Raw genomic sequence first — 16,892 nt, 5'->3', positions numbered from 1 at the left:
ATCACAACCCTAAGAGAAGCGAACCACAGACAACCAGGCAAGCAACGAGTAACTTCAATTTGATGACAAAACCTGATGCACGGAGTAATTCAAATCGACGTATTTAATAACTTTAAGAATATGCAGGGTCGGTAATTCTTTTGCTTGGTAAATGCTTAGTTCAAATAGTGAGCCAAGACTGAACTTGAATCCTTTCACGGAGTGTGGTCTAGGTAATACTATGATCCCAACAAAGATTTTGTCCAAATAGTATGCCCTATCATACACATTACATCTCAATCTGACACGTACTGTGAGACATTTATATATATATATACAAAAGAAGCGGTGAGCATTAAATATAGACAGAAACACAACAATGGACACGAACTTCAACACTGGCTGAGTTCTTGGAATCGATGACCTCAAAAGCAATCTAAATCTATCCCACCAGGTTGATATTGGGGGGGGTTTTTTTTCAAGATTCCAACATCTAAATCTCCGACCCAAGACTCATATACACATGCAAGGCGCATGCACAGATCCACCAACTCAGGTGCAGCATACAGTAGTCATGCCGCAGACCGCATTCTCGAACGAATACCGCACTTACCTCGCGCCCCAAGCAGTGCGTGGTCTTGGCTAATGCTTAGCTACGGGTTGGCGCTGCGACAGGGCGGTTCCATGCTGTTCGGTATTTACCATCTGTATTCTGTATGTATATGCATGCTCGCGTTGGGATACACAGCCAGACGGGTAGGAGTATATATGGAAGTTGAGTACTTGCAAAGTAGCTGGCACAGAGTAGCGTAGAGCTGCCTGGTTCTGGAGCATTGTGATACATCGTGGACCATACGTGTAGATTTCCTTTCTTGTTGGGATTGTTAAGGGAGGACATGAATACTCTTCATGAGACTGCACCTCGCGTATTTTTGATTGCTGCCTTCTTGTCCATGTCGTTTCAAGGTTTGCGCATGTGAAATGAGATTCTTTAAGGGTCGGATGGTTTCTAGTTAAGAGTACTAGTTACCAGTTGTCTGCAGAATCTCTGCAAGAGCCTTGGATAATATATAAAGGCATCCATAACTGGAGCACGGCCTGCCAACCGGGTAAGATACGACGAAGCGGGGCGAATACAAGGTATTGTCTGAAAGTGCTACGCAAAATCCTCACTATAGTCAAAAGGGATTCCAGGGGAGTCTAGACTGTAGGGAAGAAATCTACTGATGCTACTTGTCTGCTATATCTTTTGAACCCCTCTCGGATTGCCATGGACAAGTTACCAATCAATTTCTCGCGTCAGAGAGCTTGATAGCATAATGAATTGGCTATAACGACAATATGCAGATTGCTCTAGAATTCCAGTCTGTTCATGTATACATCTATGGTACACCGTACTAGGGAGTACGGTCTCTGCCATGTCCTTGCTCCCAAGTAATACTGATATCCACCGTCTTTCCAATTCCATCCGGCGCTCCCTCCCTTCCATCCTCGCTGCCATTGGCATTTACAGAAGCCCTAGTCGTCCCCATCTCAATGTCCTCACCACGTGCTCCCGAGAAGATGTTCTGTCTACTCCCAGAGGCCTCGAAATTTGTCATGCGTTGATGGGTGGCTGTTTTCTTCCTGTAAGATGAGGTGAAGGGGAACGTGGTAGACTTGTCGCTGGCGAACATCTGACGCACGGAAGAAACCACCAGCGAACGAAGACAGGGAACCGATGCGGTGATAATGACGAGATAGCATTCGATCATAGCCCAGCAGGTAAGCTTAATTGCGTTGGCGGTACCATCCCAGGTTAAGATCTCTTGGAGATATACAGCCTTCATGATGGCACCGATGGTTGCGCTATACAGGGGTAAAGACGTCCTTGTTAGTAAATTGGGGCTAGACAAGGATGCCATCGCAACTATGCGAGGGAAGGTCCTTACACGACACCCAAGCTCGTGAGAACCATGAGGCTGAACTTGATCATCGGCTTTAACTTGAGATCCCAGAAGATATAGCATGGAAAGACTGCCAGCAGCAAGTCTGCAGAAGAGTTGCAGACTATGAAGAGGTTGATATTGTTAGTTAGAAATCCCGCAAATTGGGGTTTACACAGCTGCAAATGAGGGGTTGGCCATTGGATGGACCTACAGCAGAGGAAGTAACCAAAACGGAGCTGAATATAGTCTTCCGTGCAGTTGGTGGCGTATTTGGGATCCCAAACGCCACGGATGTCGTGGCATTGAGATAATATCAGGATGACCATTACAGAATTGGCCGTTATTTGCAACGCAAACAGTACCCATAGGCTGATCTTGAAGACTTTCCTCGTTGAAAGGACCGGCAAGAGGTAAAGGATGAATGCGACTCGGCCTAGGCAGGTGCTTGTGACACTGCAAACCTCCTCTATGGTATAGTACATGATAGCGGTGGCCTCGTCAACCCCAGGACGACCGGATGCAAAGCCATAGTCAACGACTGCGATTGTGAGGCTTATTGATGCAGCGAGGGCGAAACTCTGTAACAAACAACTTATGGGTTAGAAGAGATAGGACTCACATCACCATTTCCCCTCAATTCAAAACTTGCCAGAGATACAATCATGATAAGATCGTCTAATCCGAAATGACGAAGCCTGGCTTTTGCAAATACCCGGAGCACTACCACGATGATTGCGACGCCCCCAAGCGCCCATATGGCCTCTAAGACTGTCTTCCGATCACCACTGAGAGCAACCATCTTGCATGGATGATAAATCAGTTAGCGTTACATTCCCCCCCCCCCCCCCGGGAAAGTAACGAGATCCGATAGCTGTGAAGTTGCCACGGTCAAGGTAGCAGAGCGAGGAAAAATCCAACCAGGATCTGAGTTACAAACTCGTTATGAAAATTTTTCCGCGTATTGATCCAAAAGTCAGCCAAGTAGGCTCATAACAATCTAGAACAAGCAGTGGTTTTGACCTAGCTGTCTCCTGAAGGAGCATTTCGGTTTGTGCTATGGTTCACGAATGGAATCATAGCTTGAAGCGGAGTACACTCCCTTCCGGTCCGCTTTTAATATGAGACATGGACTTGGACCCCTTCGGGTTGAGCTTCAAAAGGGGCGATTAGTGCCTTGGCGAGCGGACATTAGCATGGTAGAGTCGTGTCTTAGCCAGTAGGGAGGTCTCCGTGACAACGATCTAGAAGATGCCGAACATACCGGCATTTCTCCCTTTGAATAGCAAACCTTCCGTGGGTCCAATTCGAAGTATTCTGTAGTCAGTGCGCAGTCTTCTGGTATTTTTTTTTTTTGTTTATTTTTTCAATTTTTTTTTTCTGTTGTAGGACTCAAATGCTCTGAAGCTTCTTGGTTCCTCTGCCCTTCCCATATAAGATAGGGCTAAAACCAGTTTCCCTATCTCGTCATCTGGGATGGGAATTTTCCACAGTTCCTCATTGAACACTCCCAAATTACCAGATCCTTTTGAGTAGCACATCAGGGAGACCCTCACCATTGCGTCCCGCCTCGTATTCCCTGTCCCGTTCCTGTCAATTCCACAGCGGAGCCAAACTTAAATTTTCGGAGATCATCATCCCACTGGCGTTTCTCCCGCTTATCGATGCCTCATTCAAACTACTGTGGCGATCTCTGCCACGGAACTGGAGTAGAATTCGGTAGAATAGCCTTGGGAATTCTTGGCGCCCAGCTTTTGGCGTAGCGCAGTGCAGAAGCAAATTGGGCTTTAATATGCACCACCATCAGTGAAGTCCTCTTTGAATTTCATTTTGATCAATTTTTGTTTTTAATGTTTTTTCAGCAATTCTTGGCAAGTGCATCAGATCATGATATAGTGTTTGATGTATATTATCACGATCAGGGGATCTGTCATGGGATAAGCTTAGATTAGCGTCAGCTAGTCTCACCGGCAAAGGGGGGGGAACAGCGAGGAATTGCCGAAGAAACACCTTTGATTGGGTCGAGGCTGTTTTAAGATTTTACCTACGGTGGTTTACCCCTAGGGTTCCTCGAATCGCACGAGATTTCGTTACGTCTTTCACAATCTTATGATCTTTTCCCCCAAGAACTCTTCAGACGACCCCTTGCTACCTTGAATTCGTACATTTTAAAGGAAAGTAATGGGAACAAGCAAGGCACACGTGAGCTCTTGGGTAGGGGCAGGAGGCAGTGTACCTCACCGAGAGCTCGGGTACAACCCCCGGGTCTGCCTCCTCCGGTAAACCTCACAGAAGCGCGCGTCCCTCATCTGCCATGTGTTACACGTGACCTGACTTGTCGGTCCATATGCTGGAGTTGTGTCCCTTTCGTAGTCTCTCGAGCTTCTTGGGGGATAGAAGTGTCGGGGAGGAGATCGAGTGCTTGGTAGTTAGAAGGATACCCTGCAGCAGCACACGCTCGACCAACTTGATCGTGCATCAAGGGGTTCTCGTTATACTGGCTCTTGGATGCAAGACCTGGGATTCCAGCTCGCGTGTTCGGGTGGAAAAGCGCTCTGGCCTCGAACGAGTTTATTTTCGCCGTCGGTTCCACAGGTTCTCAGATTCTAACCGGATTTACAGACCTGGTTGAGAATCTCAAACCGCAAGAGGGCAACCTCTGCGAAGAATTCACGAGCCAATCTGCCGATGTACGGCAGGTGTTGGAGCCAACCTGGCCGGCAGATGAGCACTAGTTACTATGACTGGAAGCTTGCAATATCCAGAAGAAGTAGAATAGGAGATATTATCCGATCGGCTTCAGGTGACTGTTTACTAGTATTCTTGATAGAGTACACGTAACATTTTGTTTTGGTATCAAATTACTTGACCTGATGGATAGGAAATCGGTGAGTAGCAAATCATGAGGTTTGGGGCATATCAACTAGGGTTCTGTGCTGCCCTGTGCAAGAAATAAAAGTTAGGGCGTGTGGTGATGGACATTCAAAGACAAATCTCGGGGTAGCGATCCGCACTGTGCAAGCATGGGGGTATCGTTGTTTGGAAGCGAGTGTGCGGAGAAGCAAGAGTCATGGTACATGAAAAAAAAAAACACCGAGCAAAGAAAAGAACTCAGTCTATCCATTAGCGAGAATGCAAAGTAAAAGCAAAAAAAAAAACTAGCGCATGTACGGAAGCCAAAGCAAAGGTACGCCCAGGCACGTGTAGGTGTCCGAATCGTAAAACCCCTCTAGATTGAACGACTATCAAGGAAGGAATCTAGACTGCTAATGGAACAAGGCAAATCAGGCATTTATCATCATCTCTCATCATGGTCATGAAGACGGTGTGGAGGTGGTGGTGTGTTGCCGCAAGAGAGCAAGCCCCAGGACATAAGAAGTATAGGAGGAAGAGAAGATACAAGGATGGAAGAATCGAGCACCACTGTTTCTTACTAGGCCCAGGATGGTTGGAAGAAGTTGTCGTCCATGGGCGGGGTGGAATCAGCATCAAACAAACTGCCAGGCCAGGTAGGAAGGGAGTCAGTCGGTGGCGAGGGAGCGCTGGTGATCGGGACAGACGTCATGGGTTTGTACACTGGAATCTGCGACATGGTGTAGATATCCTGCGCAGGGATCGATTTGGGCTCTATGCTCATCCCGGCTTGCAGCCGGTGCTCGAGCGCAGCGGTGGACTCATTGGTCGATTTGAGGAAGTCATCGATGTTGATCGAGTCTAGGTCATTGGATGACAGAAGACGCATCTGAGGGAGACCGACCAATGAGGATGCAGAGCTGACGCGGAGATGGTCCATGTCCGATGTCTCGCTCACGCTGTGCAGATCATGCATGTCATTGTTGGAATGACCCAACCCTGGAAGAGGTCCAAACTCGTCAGCCTCGGAGATTTCTCCGGATGACGAAGGCGCTGGAAGACCTGAGGGATATCCGGTGAAATCAAAGCTAGCATATGAAGGGGCTTGCGTGCTAGTCGCTGTGGGGACGTCGGAGTATAGAGGAAAACTTGACCAGTCAACTGAGGGAGCACCGATGCCAGCAGACCCCAGGGGCATGTCGGAGTCTGAAGAGGAGAAATAACATTCTTGGAAAGGTTCTTGGAATGCTACGCAGGTGATCGGAGAATTAGTGCTCGTGGTCGGGAAGGAGGCGAAAGAGGAGACGTCAAGCGGAGGAACATTGGGGACAATCCGTTCCAGAGGGAATTTTTCCATGGTTGCAGGGGCAGAAATCGGGTTTGACAGCATGTCATGGGATCGGTCTAATGATGGAGCGGGAGGTGCTGGCGTGACAAAATTGTCGAGATACGAGTGATCGAAAGGAGCAGGGTGGAAATCTTCTTCGGCGCCCGAAACATGCGCGCTGTTCGGAGAACCGTTTTGCGACGTTTGTTGTGATGTAGGAAATTCGGATAGGGTAAGAGGTTCCTTGATGAAGTTGGACTGGCCTGGCGGCAAATGATCCACCGATCGACGGGGTAAGTCGGTTGGGTGGTGGATGGTATGCGATCGCGGGATCGTATAAGGTAATCCACATTTGTGAGCCATATCATTATGCTTGTGAGCGGGTTTATGATGGCCGTCGCGGAAAATCGTGAGCGTCGATTCAGATTTGGTGGACGTAAGAGGAGGTTTCCGTGGAGTTTCAATTGTAAGCGGGGGCGGAGAGAAGGGAAGACCGGTCTCAGGCACAGTATCTAGATGTTCCTTTTTCAGTGCGCAAATGCAGCGCTGGCCATGACAGCAACCACAGCGACCATGGGAAATGCCGGTATGGCAGTCTTCCTTCTTTTTCTTTTCACCACAGTCACACTGGGTGTGGGTTGTCCGAGACTTGCGTAGGCCGCGGCAGTGAGTACATTGAGAGACTGGGCGGCCTTTTTTGTTGATGTGGGTCAATTGGCGGTCTGAGGGGAATTAGCAGACTTGTTCTTTGTTTAAAGAGCGTGAATATTCTTTGTTGGCAGAGTGCAGGGTTAGCATACCATTGTGGTGACAGCTGCTGACTCGGTGACCCCGGACGCAAGCCTCGCAAGCATACTTTTCACCATCGATGAGCATCGCTGCGGTGTTACTGGGAGGTACACATGCGATGATTCGCAAGGGATAGCAAAGAAAATTGAAGTATTGAAATAAAAAGAGATCCGTTGAAGAGACCGAGGTATCAAGCCGTCAAGGCGATTGGCAGCGGATCCTTCGAAGGGTCGGGCCAAGTAGAACAAAATGAACAAAAGGGTATAACCGTATAGTCGAAGGTCCCAATGCGAGGAGTTCGTGGAACGCCGGACTAGCAGAATAAGAAGCCGTTGAGAGCCACCGCACTGGCTTCGATTGGGACAGAACGCAGAAAGAAATCGAAAATTCAAAGGGTATCTAAGGCGCGAGGTAGAGGAGGGGGTTGTGGTCAGGGATCGGAGAGTAAGAGAGATGGAGAGGGGAGAGGGGGACCAAGCCTACGCACCGTTTGGCGCCGGCCGTTAGACAGGACACCAAGTACCGGTAGTGGCGGCCAAGATAAAAAGCGTTCGATGGAAGAAGACGTTGGACACGCAATGACGAAGAAAAAGAGAAGAGGAAGGAGGGCGGGTAGTCGTTAATAATGGGGTATGGAACGAGGATTTTCGTTGCGCCACTGGTCTTTGTGAGTGGCCGTATTGATAGGTATAGGGACAAGTGTGTATTGTACTTTTGGGGGGGTTTACTCCTTTCGCTGCTTTTATTTACTGAATTTGATGTACTGAGTTTACGTGCATTCAAAGCCACTGGCTAGAAGCAAATAACTGTACTATTACCGGTGTAAGATATAGTCAATATGGTTTGACGATAGCCAAAAAAACCCTTGAATTCCTGTGCCTTTTGGACCCCACAGGGAACCCATGTTGCTTAGGGTTTTACCTTTCAACGCACATCGAGAGACATTAGATGTGGTTTTTGCTATGGAGTTGTGATCGACTTATTTTGTCTCCTTCTTCACCCCTCCTTTTCGCCTTTTTAAACTTTGACTTTGGTTAATGCCCATACTGGCAGCCCTAACCATGATGTATAGTATGTATAGTATGTATAGTATGTATAGTATGTATAGTACATGGAACAAAACATGTGGTGGCCAAAGTCGTGGCCACTGCATGGACATTCCCTTGTAAAACATCTGGCAAGTCTAGCCTTCCCATACGAACTCACCCCACTAGCAAAATATGGATCTAGAATCTGGGGACGCACATCCCGACCTTGATACTTCTACGATGCTCCATGTACGGAGTATTCCATATACACTTATCGAAAGATGTTCTTTGTGCTACGACACCCTGGTTGCTGGGGCTGAATCTATTCTGAGAATGTTTCAGGGGGTGTTAGCGCTGGATCTACGGGCATTGGCAAAGAACATTCCATAATCCCTGCAAGACTTCCCAAATGATCCTCAAGTTCAAATTACCTGATGGAGCGATTAATGGTAAGTCCTTGGCGTAGACAGATCGAAATTGAAAAAAAAAAGAAGAAAAAAAAAAGAGTAAGATCAAAAACGAAATCAAAGGGGAAAGCACCCAGTGGAAGGAGTCCACGTAGGTGTGCATCAAATGCTAATAGTCTGTGTTACCAATACATACAAGTACAATACCAAATGCATGCCATTGCGCCAAAGTGGGCCGATGGCGTCAGTGTTCCTGCTTCGAGTGGCCTGCAGAGGGAGAACATAAGGCCCCGATCTACATCTTCTTTACCCGCCAATCGCTATCTTTGCAGTGGATTCTGTAGGATTGCCTTCTTCATGTTGTACGCACGGAGTACTATCTACCTCGATGATCTTGGATTAAATCAAGGAGTCTTCGGCATTCCCATTTACGGCAGTACCAAAGGGGTCACATGCTCCTTCCCATATGTCTATCTGTAGTATCGAGGATGCTTTGGATGAAGTGCTTGCTTGATGCATTTGAGTAAACAGGAGGCTTGTAGGTGATACCTCTGCGTAGATAAGATGTCGGTGGGAGCCAAATCGTCATGAACGTTGGACTGTTCTGGGGTTGGATTGAATTGACATTGCGGTCTACTCCGTTCATTTGAATAGATGTAAACAGTATTGACATAAAAGACTTAAGTGCACGGAGATGTATATATAGTCACACAGGGACTAAAGGTTTGCACTGAAACGGTGAATGCGTAGACTAACAATAGACCAGTCCTACTGCATTCTCACCAGTAACACAATGGGGGAACATCATCTGCGACGAGAGGTCAGGTGATCTCGAGAAGGATATATTACTGGCATGGAAAAACTTTCGAAACGTTCACTGCATAGTTCGATGTCATTCGCCAGCTTGTAAGCATGGCTGATACTCAGTTTAGTAGCGACAAGGACGTTGATTGTTGAGCGCCCTCATACCTATCCCAATATCGATGGTGTAGTAAACCGTTGCATCGGTACTCTCTGTCAGAATTGACACAGCCCAGTCACATCCGTTTAAATTGAGTCACCATGCTTGAATATGGCATGAACACCAAGTCTGTTAAGGGATCCGTGGTGAAAGTCTAAGTGTGCGCTGGTAGTTCATCCGAAGCCGAAGGGGAAATAGTATTAATCCGTTCGACGCAGAAACGAAAGGCCGTCCTCCGTGCGATCATCCAAAAAAGACTCGGGGAAGTAAACAACTGTATATAGATTCAAAATAATATTTAATCCCATTGAATCCTCCGTACAGATGTTGTTGCTCAATGCGGCGCTCTCGGCGCTAGCCCCCTTGAAACCCCCCCCCCCCACGAAATTTTAGATAAAACTTCACCTCTTGCATTTCGCGTCCTGCACCATCTTCCCTCCATCCCCCGGAGGCCCGCTTTGCCCACTACCCATCATTTCTCGTGCAGTTTTCAGTTTAATCTCGTGCAATGAACTCTCGTGAGCAGTCTGACATGCCTCCGGCGCCCTCTTACCCGTCTCCCAACGGGGCGCAGATGGCCCAGGGCGTGCCCTCGTATTATGGTAACCGCCAAATGACCACCGACGAACTACTGTCCGCGGAACTTTCGCGTGATGCCTCTGGTCCAGGTCTTGGCGAAACCAATAACGGTGTTCATCATGGCCAGTCTATGGTGTTGGGTTCCTCCAATGCTGCCGACATGGGTCGAACCTCTTCGGAGGACCAACACCAGCACCAGCACATGCTCCAGTTCCCTCCGAGTCAACAGGTCGGCGTCGACCCCAACCACGACTTGAGCTATGGCGAACAAAGTGCGCGCAAACGGTCGAAGATCTCCAGGGCTTGCGACGAGTGCCGGCGAAAGAAAGTACGGCAATAATTCCCCTCGAATGCGATTGTGGACATCTAAGCTAAGACGCGGTTTCTTTTACAGGTTCGATGCGATGCGAGCTCGGAAACTGGCCTTGAAACGTGCTCCAACTGCAGACGCCTCGGCGTTGTATGCCAGTTTAGTCGCGTCCCGATGAAACGCGGCCCCAGCAAAGGGTGAGAAAAACAAGCGCGCCACTACAAGTATCGCCAGCGCTGACAGAGACAAAGATATATCAAAGAACTCGCCGAGCGACTCCACACCCTGGAGAACCAGATGCAACCAGGGATCGTTCAGCCTGACGTGCCATACCAGTCTATGAACGAGGTGTCTTTACCGAGAGGGTACCAGGATTTCGCATCGCCGGTTGAATCGACCTCGGGAAATCGCAAGAGAACTTACTCGGTCTTTGAAGGTCTCCCTAGTTCTTCGTTTGCACAGCCTTCTTTCAACGTCCGCGTATCGCAAAATGCCTTTGACGCCTCTGAGACAGTGGCAGACCCGTACAATCCAGTCGTTGCCAGCGGTAGCGCACCAAAACCTGGCAATCTGTTCTGGAACCCGACGGGCAATGAGAATGATCTCCCAAACGGCCTTGAGATGTCGGATTTGCCAAAGCATGAAGGTGATGACGACATGTCACCAGTGACTCTGGATGAAGGAGCTCTTGATGCGTGCGTGCAATGTGTAACCCTCGTAATTCTGAGAAAACCGCCTAACATAGGACTGCAGTTATTACCAGAAGATCCACACTCTTCTGCCAATTCTTCCTCATACCAAGGAGCGAACATTGGAGCTTTTGCACCAATGCAACCGCGAGGCACAGGAGATTTTCTGCCATGCGTTATACAGTGTGACTAGAACTGACCTGTCTCGCGTGGCTGGAAATTTCGAGAAGATCAATGGCTTTGAAAATGCTCAGGACCTCCTCCTGTTCCACACCCGCCAGCCTTTAATTGTCCACACGACCCCTGTGAACCTAGTCTGGCTTCAGTCTCTTTTGCTGATGATCATCGATTGTGACACTCGTGGGCCGGATAATTTCGTTATGAAAGATGGTATCCCCAAGGGCACCCTTGTCCAAGCAGCTAACAAGCTCGGATATGATTTGGCCAAGAGCCAAGGCCAGCTGAAGAACAAGCGATCTGTAGATCCCGATGTCGACTCAGATGCCAATCTCATCCGGCGCAACTGGGTGTCTTTGGTCATCTTGGCCCGGTGGTACGCCATCAGTGTGGCAGATGCCACCGTTCTAGGCGGCCATGAGATTGGCGGCCGAGAAGACGAAAGGGTTGTTGGTCAAATCACAACCGGAATCGCCTGTAGGTTTACCCTCTTTGTTTTTCAATTGTGCTGTTTTACTGACTCCTTCCACGACAGCTTACTCAACATTCCTCTCGGAGATGGTCACTTTGGCTAACGTCGACCACAACATTTGCCAGACTAACTCCGGGCTGGGTCGTATCATCGGCGCGAACCTAGTCTCGTCTCTGGAGCGTCTGGCGGAGATGGAGGAAATATTCCGGATCCACGAGCTACCCGAGAACTCTACCACTCGCCCGCTCTATGAGAGTCTCCAAGCACAACTCTACTGGACCGTCCGTTTGCTCATCAAACGCCACGTCTTCGTGTATAGCCCCTACGAGATTATCTTCTGCGCGCAGGAGGTAATTAACGAGATGCACAAGTCAACCATGCAATCCCGTCTCCCGTCTCCCTTTGATTTGCATAGTCTCGCCCTCGCCTCAATGACTCTTCTCGAGGCAACCGTTCTCCCAGAACACGCAAACGAATGCTGGGCTACTCTTGAAAAAGTCGAGGAGATACTCGACCGCCGCTCCAAGCGCGCGGCTGAGGGTTCCGAGTTCGACAACATCTTCAGCACCCCGGAATGGGACGCCAAGATCCGCATCTTCCTTGAGTGGCGTCGTATCAAGTCCCAGGAGAGCCAGCTACAGGAGGCTGAGATTAGCGGTCTTGCCAAATCCCAGCAGCCCGTGATGGGTCCCAATGAGCAGCGTTCTCTCCAGCACCTTGCGGATCTTGCTGTCGGAGCTGAGGGCTCTGTTGGTCAGAATGCGCCGTCTACGCCCCCTCCTGGTCTTTCTAATGAGCAGGGCGAACCGGATCAGAATCTTGCTCCCCAGTTGACACAGTCGAACGGCGGTTCAGGTCGTGTTGTTGTTGATTTTACCATGCTTACTAAGGAGGGCTATCTGAACGTCTTCTCTGGTTTGATCTACCGCCGCACACGTTGAGTCTGCTTCGCAATCAGGCCCCGTCGTCTCCGTTGACCTTTGTCTGAGTACAATAGGCACATCAAAATTGCATTCCCCCCCCCCCCCCCTCCCCCTCTTTTCATTATGTATGTAATATTTGCGTTGGTTGGGCTTCCTTACGGTCAAATTTCTCTCTTGTATATGTTGTAGTTATGCCTTGGTTCGGCAGAGGGGATTTAGCTCTTGAATGAAACGTAGTTTACATCTGACAGACACCTAGTTTGAAATCGCAAGAGATCGCTGGCTCCGGGGAGCATCGTTGGGTAGCATTGAAAGGCCAGGCGTCACCCCCTGGTCTGTAATTTGCCTTCAGATATTTATCACAGCATCACCTAGATGCTCACCATGATTTTAGAAAATGGTATACCTGATAGTAGCATTCTTCAACAGCTTTGGACTGATTGTGTCAGGAAAAGACCCCACATCAAGTCCTCCTCAAGAATCGAACAGAGGAAACGGCCCCCTTACGCCATTATCTCGGTCTTCACTGCCGTGAAGACAAATTCGAGAAATGTCAAGACTACCATGTCTGTCATTCTCTATTTTACCTCTCTAATGATGGCGAAACGATAGATCATAATCGCACACATATCGGCTTTCTCGCCGACTTTCCGGACTATATGGAGATGTCTTCTTTATCCGCTACGGGTCGCAGTACCTAACTCAAGACGGGCAGTGGGCGGACCACGTTCATGATGCCGTCAATTTCCAATCCCGTTGTTGATCCGGGCAATCCTATCTCCGTTGACGCACTTGATCTCTACCATCCCGATAAATGGATCTCCCTATATTCCATCAACGGTGACAGAATCGGGACAGGCGCTGCGGAGGAGTCCGAAAGCTAGCTGTACTTCGGTGGCAACCCGCACAGTGATGGGATATGCGTTTGTAGTGCTTTCAGCACTACAAACATGACGGGAAGACACGAATTCGTTCCTATCATGGTAAATATCTGGTCGTTATGATGGTACCCAATGTTGCTGCATATCTGGACGAAGACTCGATGTCCCCGTTGCATGCCCCATCACACTCTTGGACATAGTTCCGAGCCACATGAGGGTCTTGTTTTGATCCCGAAGGGTCTTCCCAGCATGTTTGCGTTGAATGATGGTCTTTGTCCCCTTTTAAATCAGTGCTCTTACAGGTAGTTGTGTAGAGTTAGAGCGTGTTGAAGACATTGATGATGCGACACCTTTCTAGTACGTCGCGTGATCTTCCCTTTCCGTTGGGTGCATGCAGCGCAGCCTTCGTGTACCTCTGCTAGTCACCACACTTGTAGCAGGGTCTTTTTGTTGTCCTCAGTACTACACATTTCAATCCACTCGAAAAACGGATCACTACAAAAGTCTAGTTTATAGAAGTCTCATGGCTTTTTTTCTGGCATGTGCAACTACCCCCAAAGGCTTCATTATATGTATTTAATGATCTGTGAAACAAAAGATGGACTATAAGATTTGATGCCAAATGCTTTACAATATGGAGCAAGTGGTAAAATTAGTGTATTTCTAAACCAGCAAGTGCTCACCTATTTAACCAGCCCAGCTACCAAAGCAGTACAAAGTGGATCCTACTACTACAGACGCACCGGAACGGAAGATGGTATTTCCAGCTGACATGATCCATTCCTTGATGCTTCTTTCTACTGACCTAATTAACTCACTGTAGAGGGGTAATCTCAAATTAAATGTCAAGCGCTTTATTGAGAATTTCTCTAATTGTCTATGACGTCAGCCTGCAGACCGTGACTGCCGACCTTTGACAAGAACATTGAGCATATAGTTGAAGGCTCCCGCACTTGGAGAAACTGAGCGGTGGCGCAATCAAGTCCAGGTGGTGTCAGACAAGTCATCCCTAGCCCGGTCGCAGTTGGCCTTTCCGGTGTGAGTATAGCAAAGACCTGCCACCCCAGCCCCCCTCATTGCGCCGCATTCCCACATGACTATGGTAAGGTCCCATAACTCCATGATCTCCTGTCCCTGGGGGTAAGTCAGTGCGGCAGCGAGGATGGCCCCCACGTACTCACTCTCAGAGGGTAGGGTTTCAGCCCCTTTGACGTAATCAAGGACAGGGTTGACCAAGACCTCGATAACCGCTCGAGTTTCGGGCAGAGGGTCAGCAGAAAGGACTGATTGGAGCCGTGCCTCGGCGTTGGCGAGGGGACGCTCGCCACGTTCAATTTGAGTGCCGCACGCTCGGAAATGCTCCAACGAGGGCCTCTCGTCCGGTAAGGTGGCGGCGATGGCCGCGCTGATACCGAGATCTGTCCTGCCGAGAAGGGAGATGGGTCTGTGTCGGCAGTTGGAGAGCTGCCACCAATGCGTGACAAGTATGCTTAGGGCTGCCGGGTTATAGGGATCGTTATCCCGACACCAGACAAGAGCACCAATCAAGCGCGAGTAAACTTCTGCGAGTGCTTCCTCTTCCAGAGACCCCCCAGTCAGGGACGGAATGACGTTGCTTACTTCTCCACATGCCACATCTGCTCCTAAATCGATCCAGTCGTGTGCAACGCAGCCAAGGCCGGCGATAGCAGCCATCTTTTCGCCGCCACCCGCATCGTAATAGACGTGACAGAAGACAGCGTCCGCTTGCTTGAAACGGGCAAGCCGGGCGAGATCGTCCCATACAACGACACACGGGCGAGAGGAATCAGAGTAGGCATCCTCGATTTTGGTCTTCTGGCGTATACATCCATAATTGCAGCCCAGGATGATCCGTACATCGGTGATATGCGGGCCAGCGGAGGCGGATACTTCAGCCACAGCAGCTACATCCGAGAAAGCAGAAGCAAATATCTCTGCCATCGCGTCGTTGCTAGTGATTATGGAGTAGTCTAGGACAAAACTGGAGTCCATGAGTGCCCACAAGCCACTGATTGAGCCGCCATAGGTGCCCCGGTTGTAGGTTACGCTCAAGGAAAAAAATGCTGGTGTTGAGCATAGGGCCCTCGCAATTCTGTGATTTGATAACGTCTATGGTGGCCTGGTCGGGCGAAAATGCCACTCCGCTCAGTTTAGGCGGGAGGGGCTTCCGAGCAGAACACCACGAGGGCATTTCGACCCCTCTCACCTCCGCAAATGGAAGGTGCTCCGTCTTTCCAGTCGAGAAAACCTTATCACGGGCTGCCAAAATAACTGCGACGTCGGCTAAAGACCCAATTGCACAATCGACAGTATCTGCAACGCGCGTATTGCGCATCCAAGAGATACTTGAGGCGGCCGCAATAATTCCCCCAGTCTGAGCGGTATCAAGATGACGAGCCAAGTTGACCGTTGTAGTTAGCGTGTCAGTCTCAGGATGGTATTCCTGAGAGAATTTACTTGACCCAGCTTCGACCGGCCTGATGCCGTGAGTCTTGAGTGACCAACAGGGGGCTCCAAGAGGGCAAGCCATAGTAGTTCCTTCTCCGATGAGATGGGTGGTGCCCCAGGTTGAGGCAAGGCTGACGGTGGCATTAGGGTCCTCTGCCGAAGTCTCGCCGGTTCGATCACCCCAGTGGGAGACGACAGGCAGACAATCGAAAGCCGGCGATCGACTGAGACCACCACAGGTAATTAATCCTGGCACAAGGTCAGATAGCGGCTGGTCTGAACTCTTCTTTCTCGAACTCAGGCCAATCTTTCTCGAACAGGACAGGATCTTGTCGAATTTGGCCTGGTACTCGGTCCCTGGCTTACGGCGCGGCATACTCCGAGTATTGGGACTAGTGCCAACCATTTCGTTTTTCGATTTCAAAGGCGAAATTTCGGGGTTGGAGATGAGGTCGGTGATATCCTGGCAGTTCATTCGTTTGTCGAAATGGGACTGTTCACCGGCTCGGGGGTCAATGAGTCCACCACTGAGAGCTAGCCCAGAAAGGGGACTTGTCCGCGCGATATAAGGCATATGTGATTTCACTTGCGAGGATGTATGATCGAGGGGTGTGGTTTCTCTATCGACTGGGAGATCCCAGGGGAAATTGATATCAAACGTACGATGAGCCTTGGAGCCTAACAATAACAAATCGGGGTTGTTGCCTGAATGCCCCTCGATATTTGCGATTCGTCGAAACTCCGTATGGAGCAACCTGCAGTCCAACATACATCTCGGTTGCTGTTGGTCACATCTTCTACTATCTTCTTCTCTAAATCACTTCATCCTATCTCATCATTCTCGTAATTCTAGATAATTGTATTGTGGTTGTTGCAAAATGACTGTCTCGACCATCCGTAGCAGGAAAACCATATAGAACACGAAGGCTCTTGCAACCTCTGCACTTCAGCAAATACCTGGATAGTCTGCAACAGACAGGGGCCAAAGCGTACATTTTTCCCAATCCGGAAAGTAACGCGCATGACACGAAGTTCCCTGTAGACATTGAACATCCTCAAGAGGTAGGGTTGTGATACATCAGCGAACTGCATTCTTCGAGATCTTAGGACTGCAGATTTCGTG

General features: G+C 49.2%; 5 protein-coding genes across 5 annotated transcripts; 2 read left to right on the top strand and 3 right to left on the bottom strand.

Moving 5' to 3' along the window:
* Window positions 1-1,376: 1,376 nt before the first annotated feature.
* On the bottom strand, window positions 1,377-2,706 carry Pdw03_6426 (uncharacterized protein; the record flags this gene model as incomplete). The annotated part of the gene is made up of 4 exons (XM_066101346.1): window positions 1,377-1,827; window positions 1,911-2,028; window positions 2,119-2,485; window positions 2,557-2,706. The coding sequence occupies 4 exons, from the start codon at window positions 2,704-2,706 to the stop codon at window positions 1,377-1,379; spliced, it is 1,086 nt and encodes a 361-aa protein (XP_065956429.1).
* A 2,631-nt stretch (window positions 2,707-5,337) lies between these two features.
* Pdw03_6425 (Copper fist DNA-binding) lies at window positions 5,338-7,777 on the bottom strand (the record flags this gene model as incomplete). The annotated part of the gene is made up of 5 exons (XM_014680012.2): window positions 5,338-6,806; window positions 6,885-6,973; window positions 7,057-7,272; window positions 7,361-7,531; window positions 7,767-7,777. The coding sequence occupies 5 exons, from the start codon at window positions 7,775-7,777 to the stop codon at window positions 5,338-5,340; spliced, it is 1,956 nt and encodes a 651-aa protein (XP_014535498.2).
* Window positions 7,778-9,777: 2,000 nt separating this feature from the next.
* Pdw03_6424 (Fungal transcriptional regulatory protein, N-terminal) lies at window positions 9,778-12,437 on the top strand (the record flags this gene model as incomplete). Its single annotated transcript, XM_014680013.1, has 5 exons — window positions 9,778-10,176; window positions 10,243-10,355; window positions 10,410-10,853; window positions 10,912-11,501; window positions 11,560-12,437. The coding sequence occupies 5 exons, from the start codon at window positions 9,778-9,780 to the stop codon at window positions 12,435-12,437; spliced, it is 2,424 nt and encodes an 807-aa protein (XP_014535499.1).
* A 1,841-nt stretch (window positions 12,438-14,278) lies between these two features.
* Pdw03_6423 (uncharacterized protein) lies at window positions 14,279-15,262 on the bottom strand (the record flags this gene model as incomplete). The annotated part of the gene is made up of 1 exon (XM_014680016.2): window positions 14,279-15,262. One exon carries the CDS (start codon window positions 15,260-15,262, stop codon window positions 14,279-14,281), a length of 984 nt encoding a protein of 327 aa, XP_014535502.2.
* Window positions 15,263-15,710: 448 nt separating this feature from the next.
* Window positions 15,711-16,165, top strand: Pdw03_6422 (uncharacterized protein; the record flags this gene model as incomplete). Its single annotated transcript, XM_066101345.1, has 4 exons — window positions 15,711-15,735; window positions 15,819-15,842; window positions 15,917-16,028; window positions 16,090-16,165. 4 exons carry the CDS (start codon window positions 15,711-15,713, stop codon window positions 16,163-16,165), a joined length of 237 nt encoding a protein of 78 aa, XP_065956428.1.
* Between the last annotated feature and the right edge of the window lie 727 nt (window positions 16,166-16,892).

Source organism: Penicillium digitatum, chromosome 2, assembly GCF_016767815.1.
Source record: "Penicillium digitatum chromosome 2, complete sequence".
In the NCBI taxonomy this organism is placed as follows: Eukaryota; Fungi; Ascomycota; class Eurotiomycetes; order Eurotiales; family Aspergillaceae; genus Penicillium; species Penicillium digitatum.
Note: the sequence above shows the minus strand (reverse complement) of the source record. Positions and strands in the feature narration are given on the sequence as shown.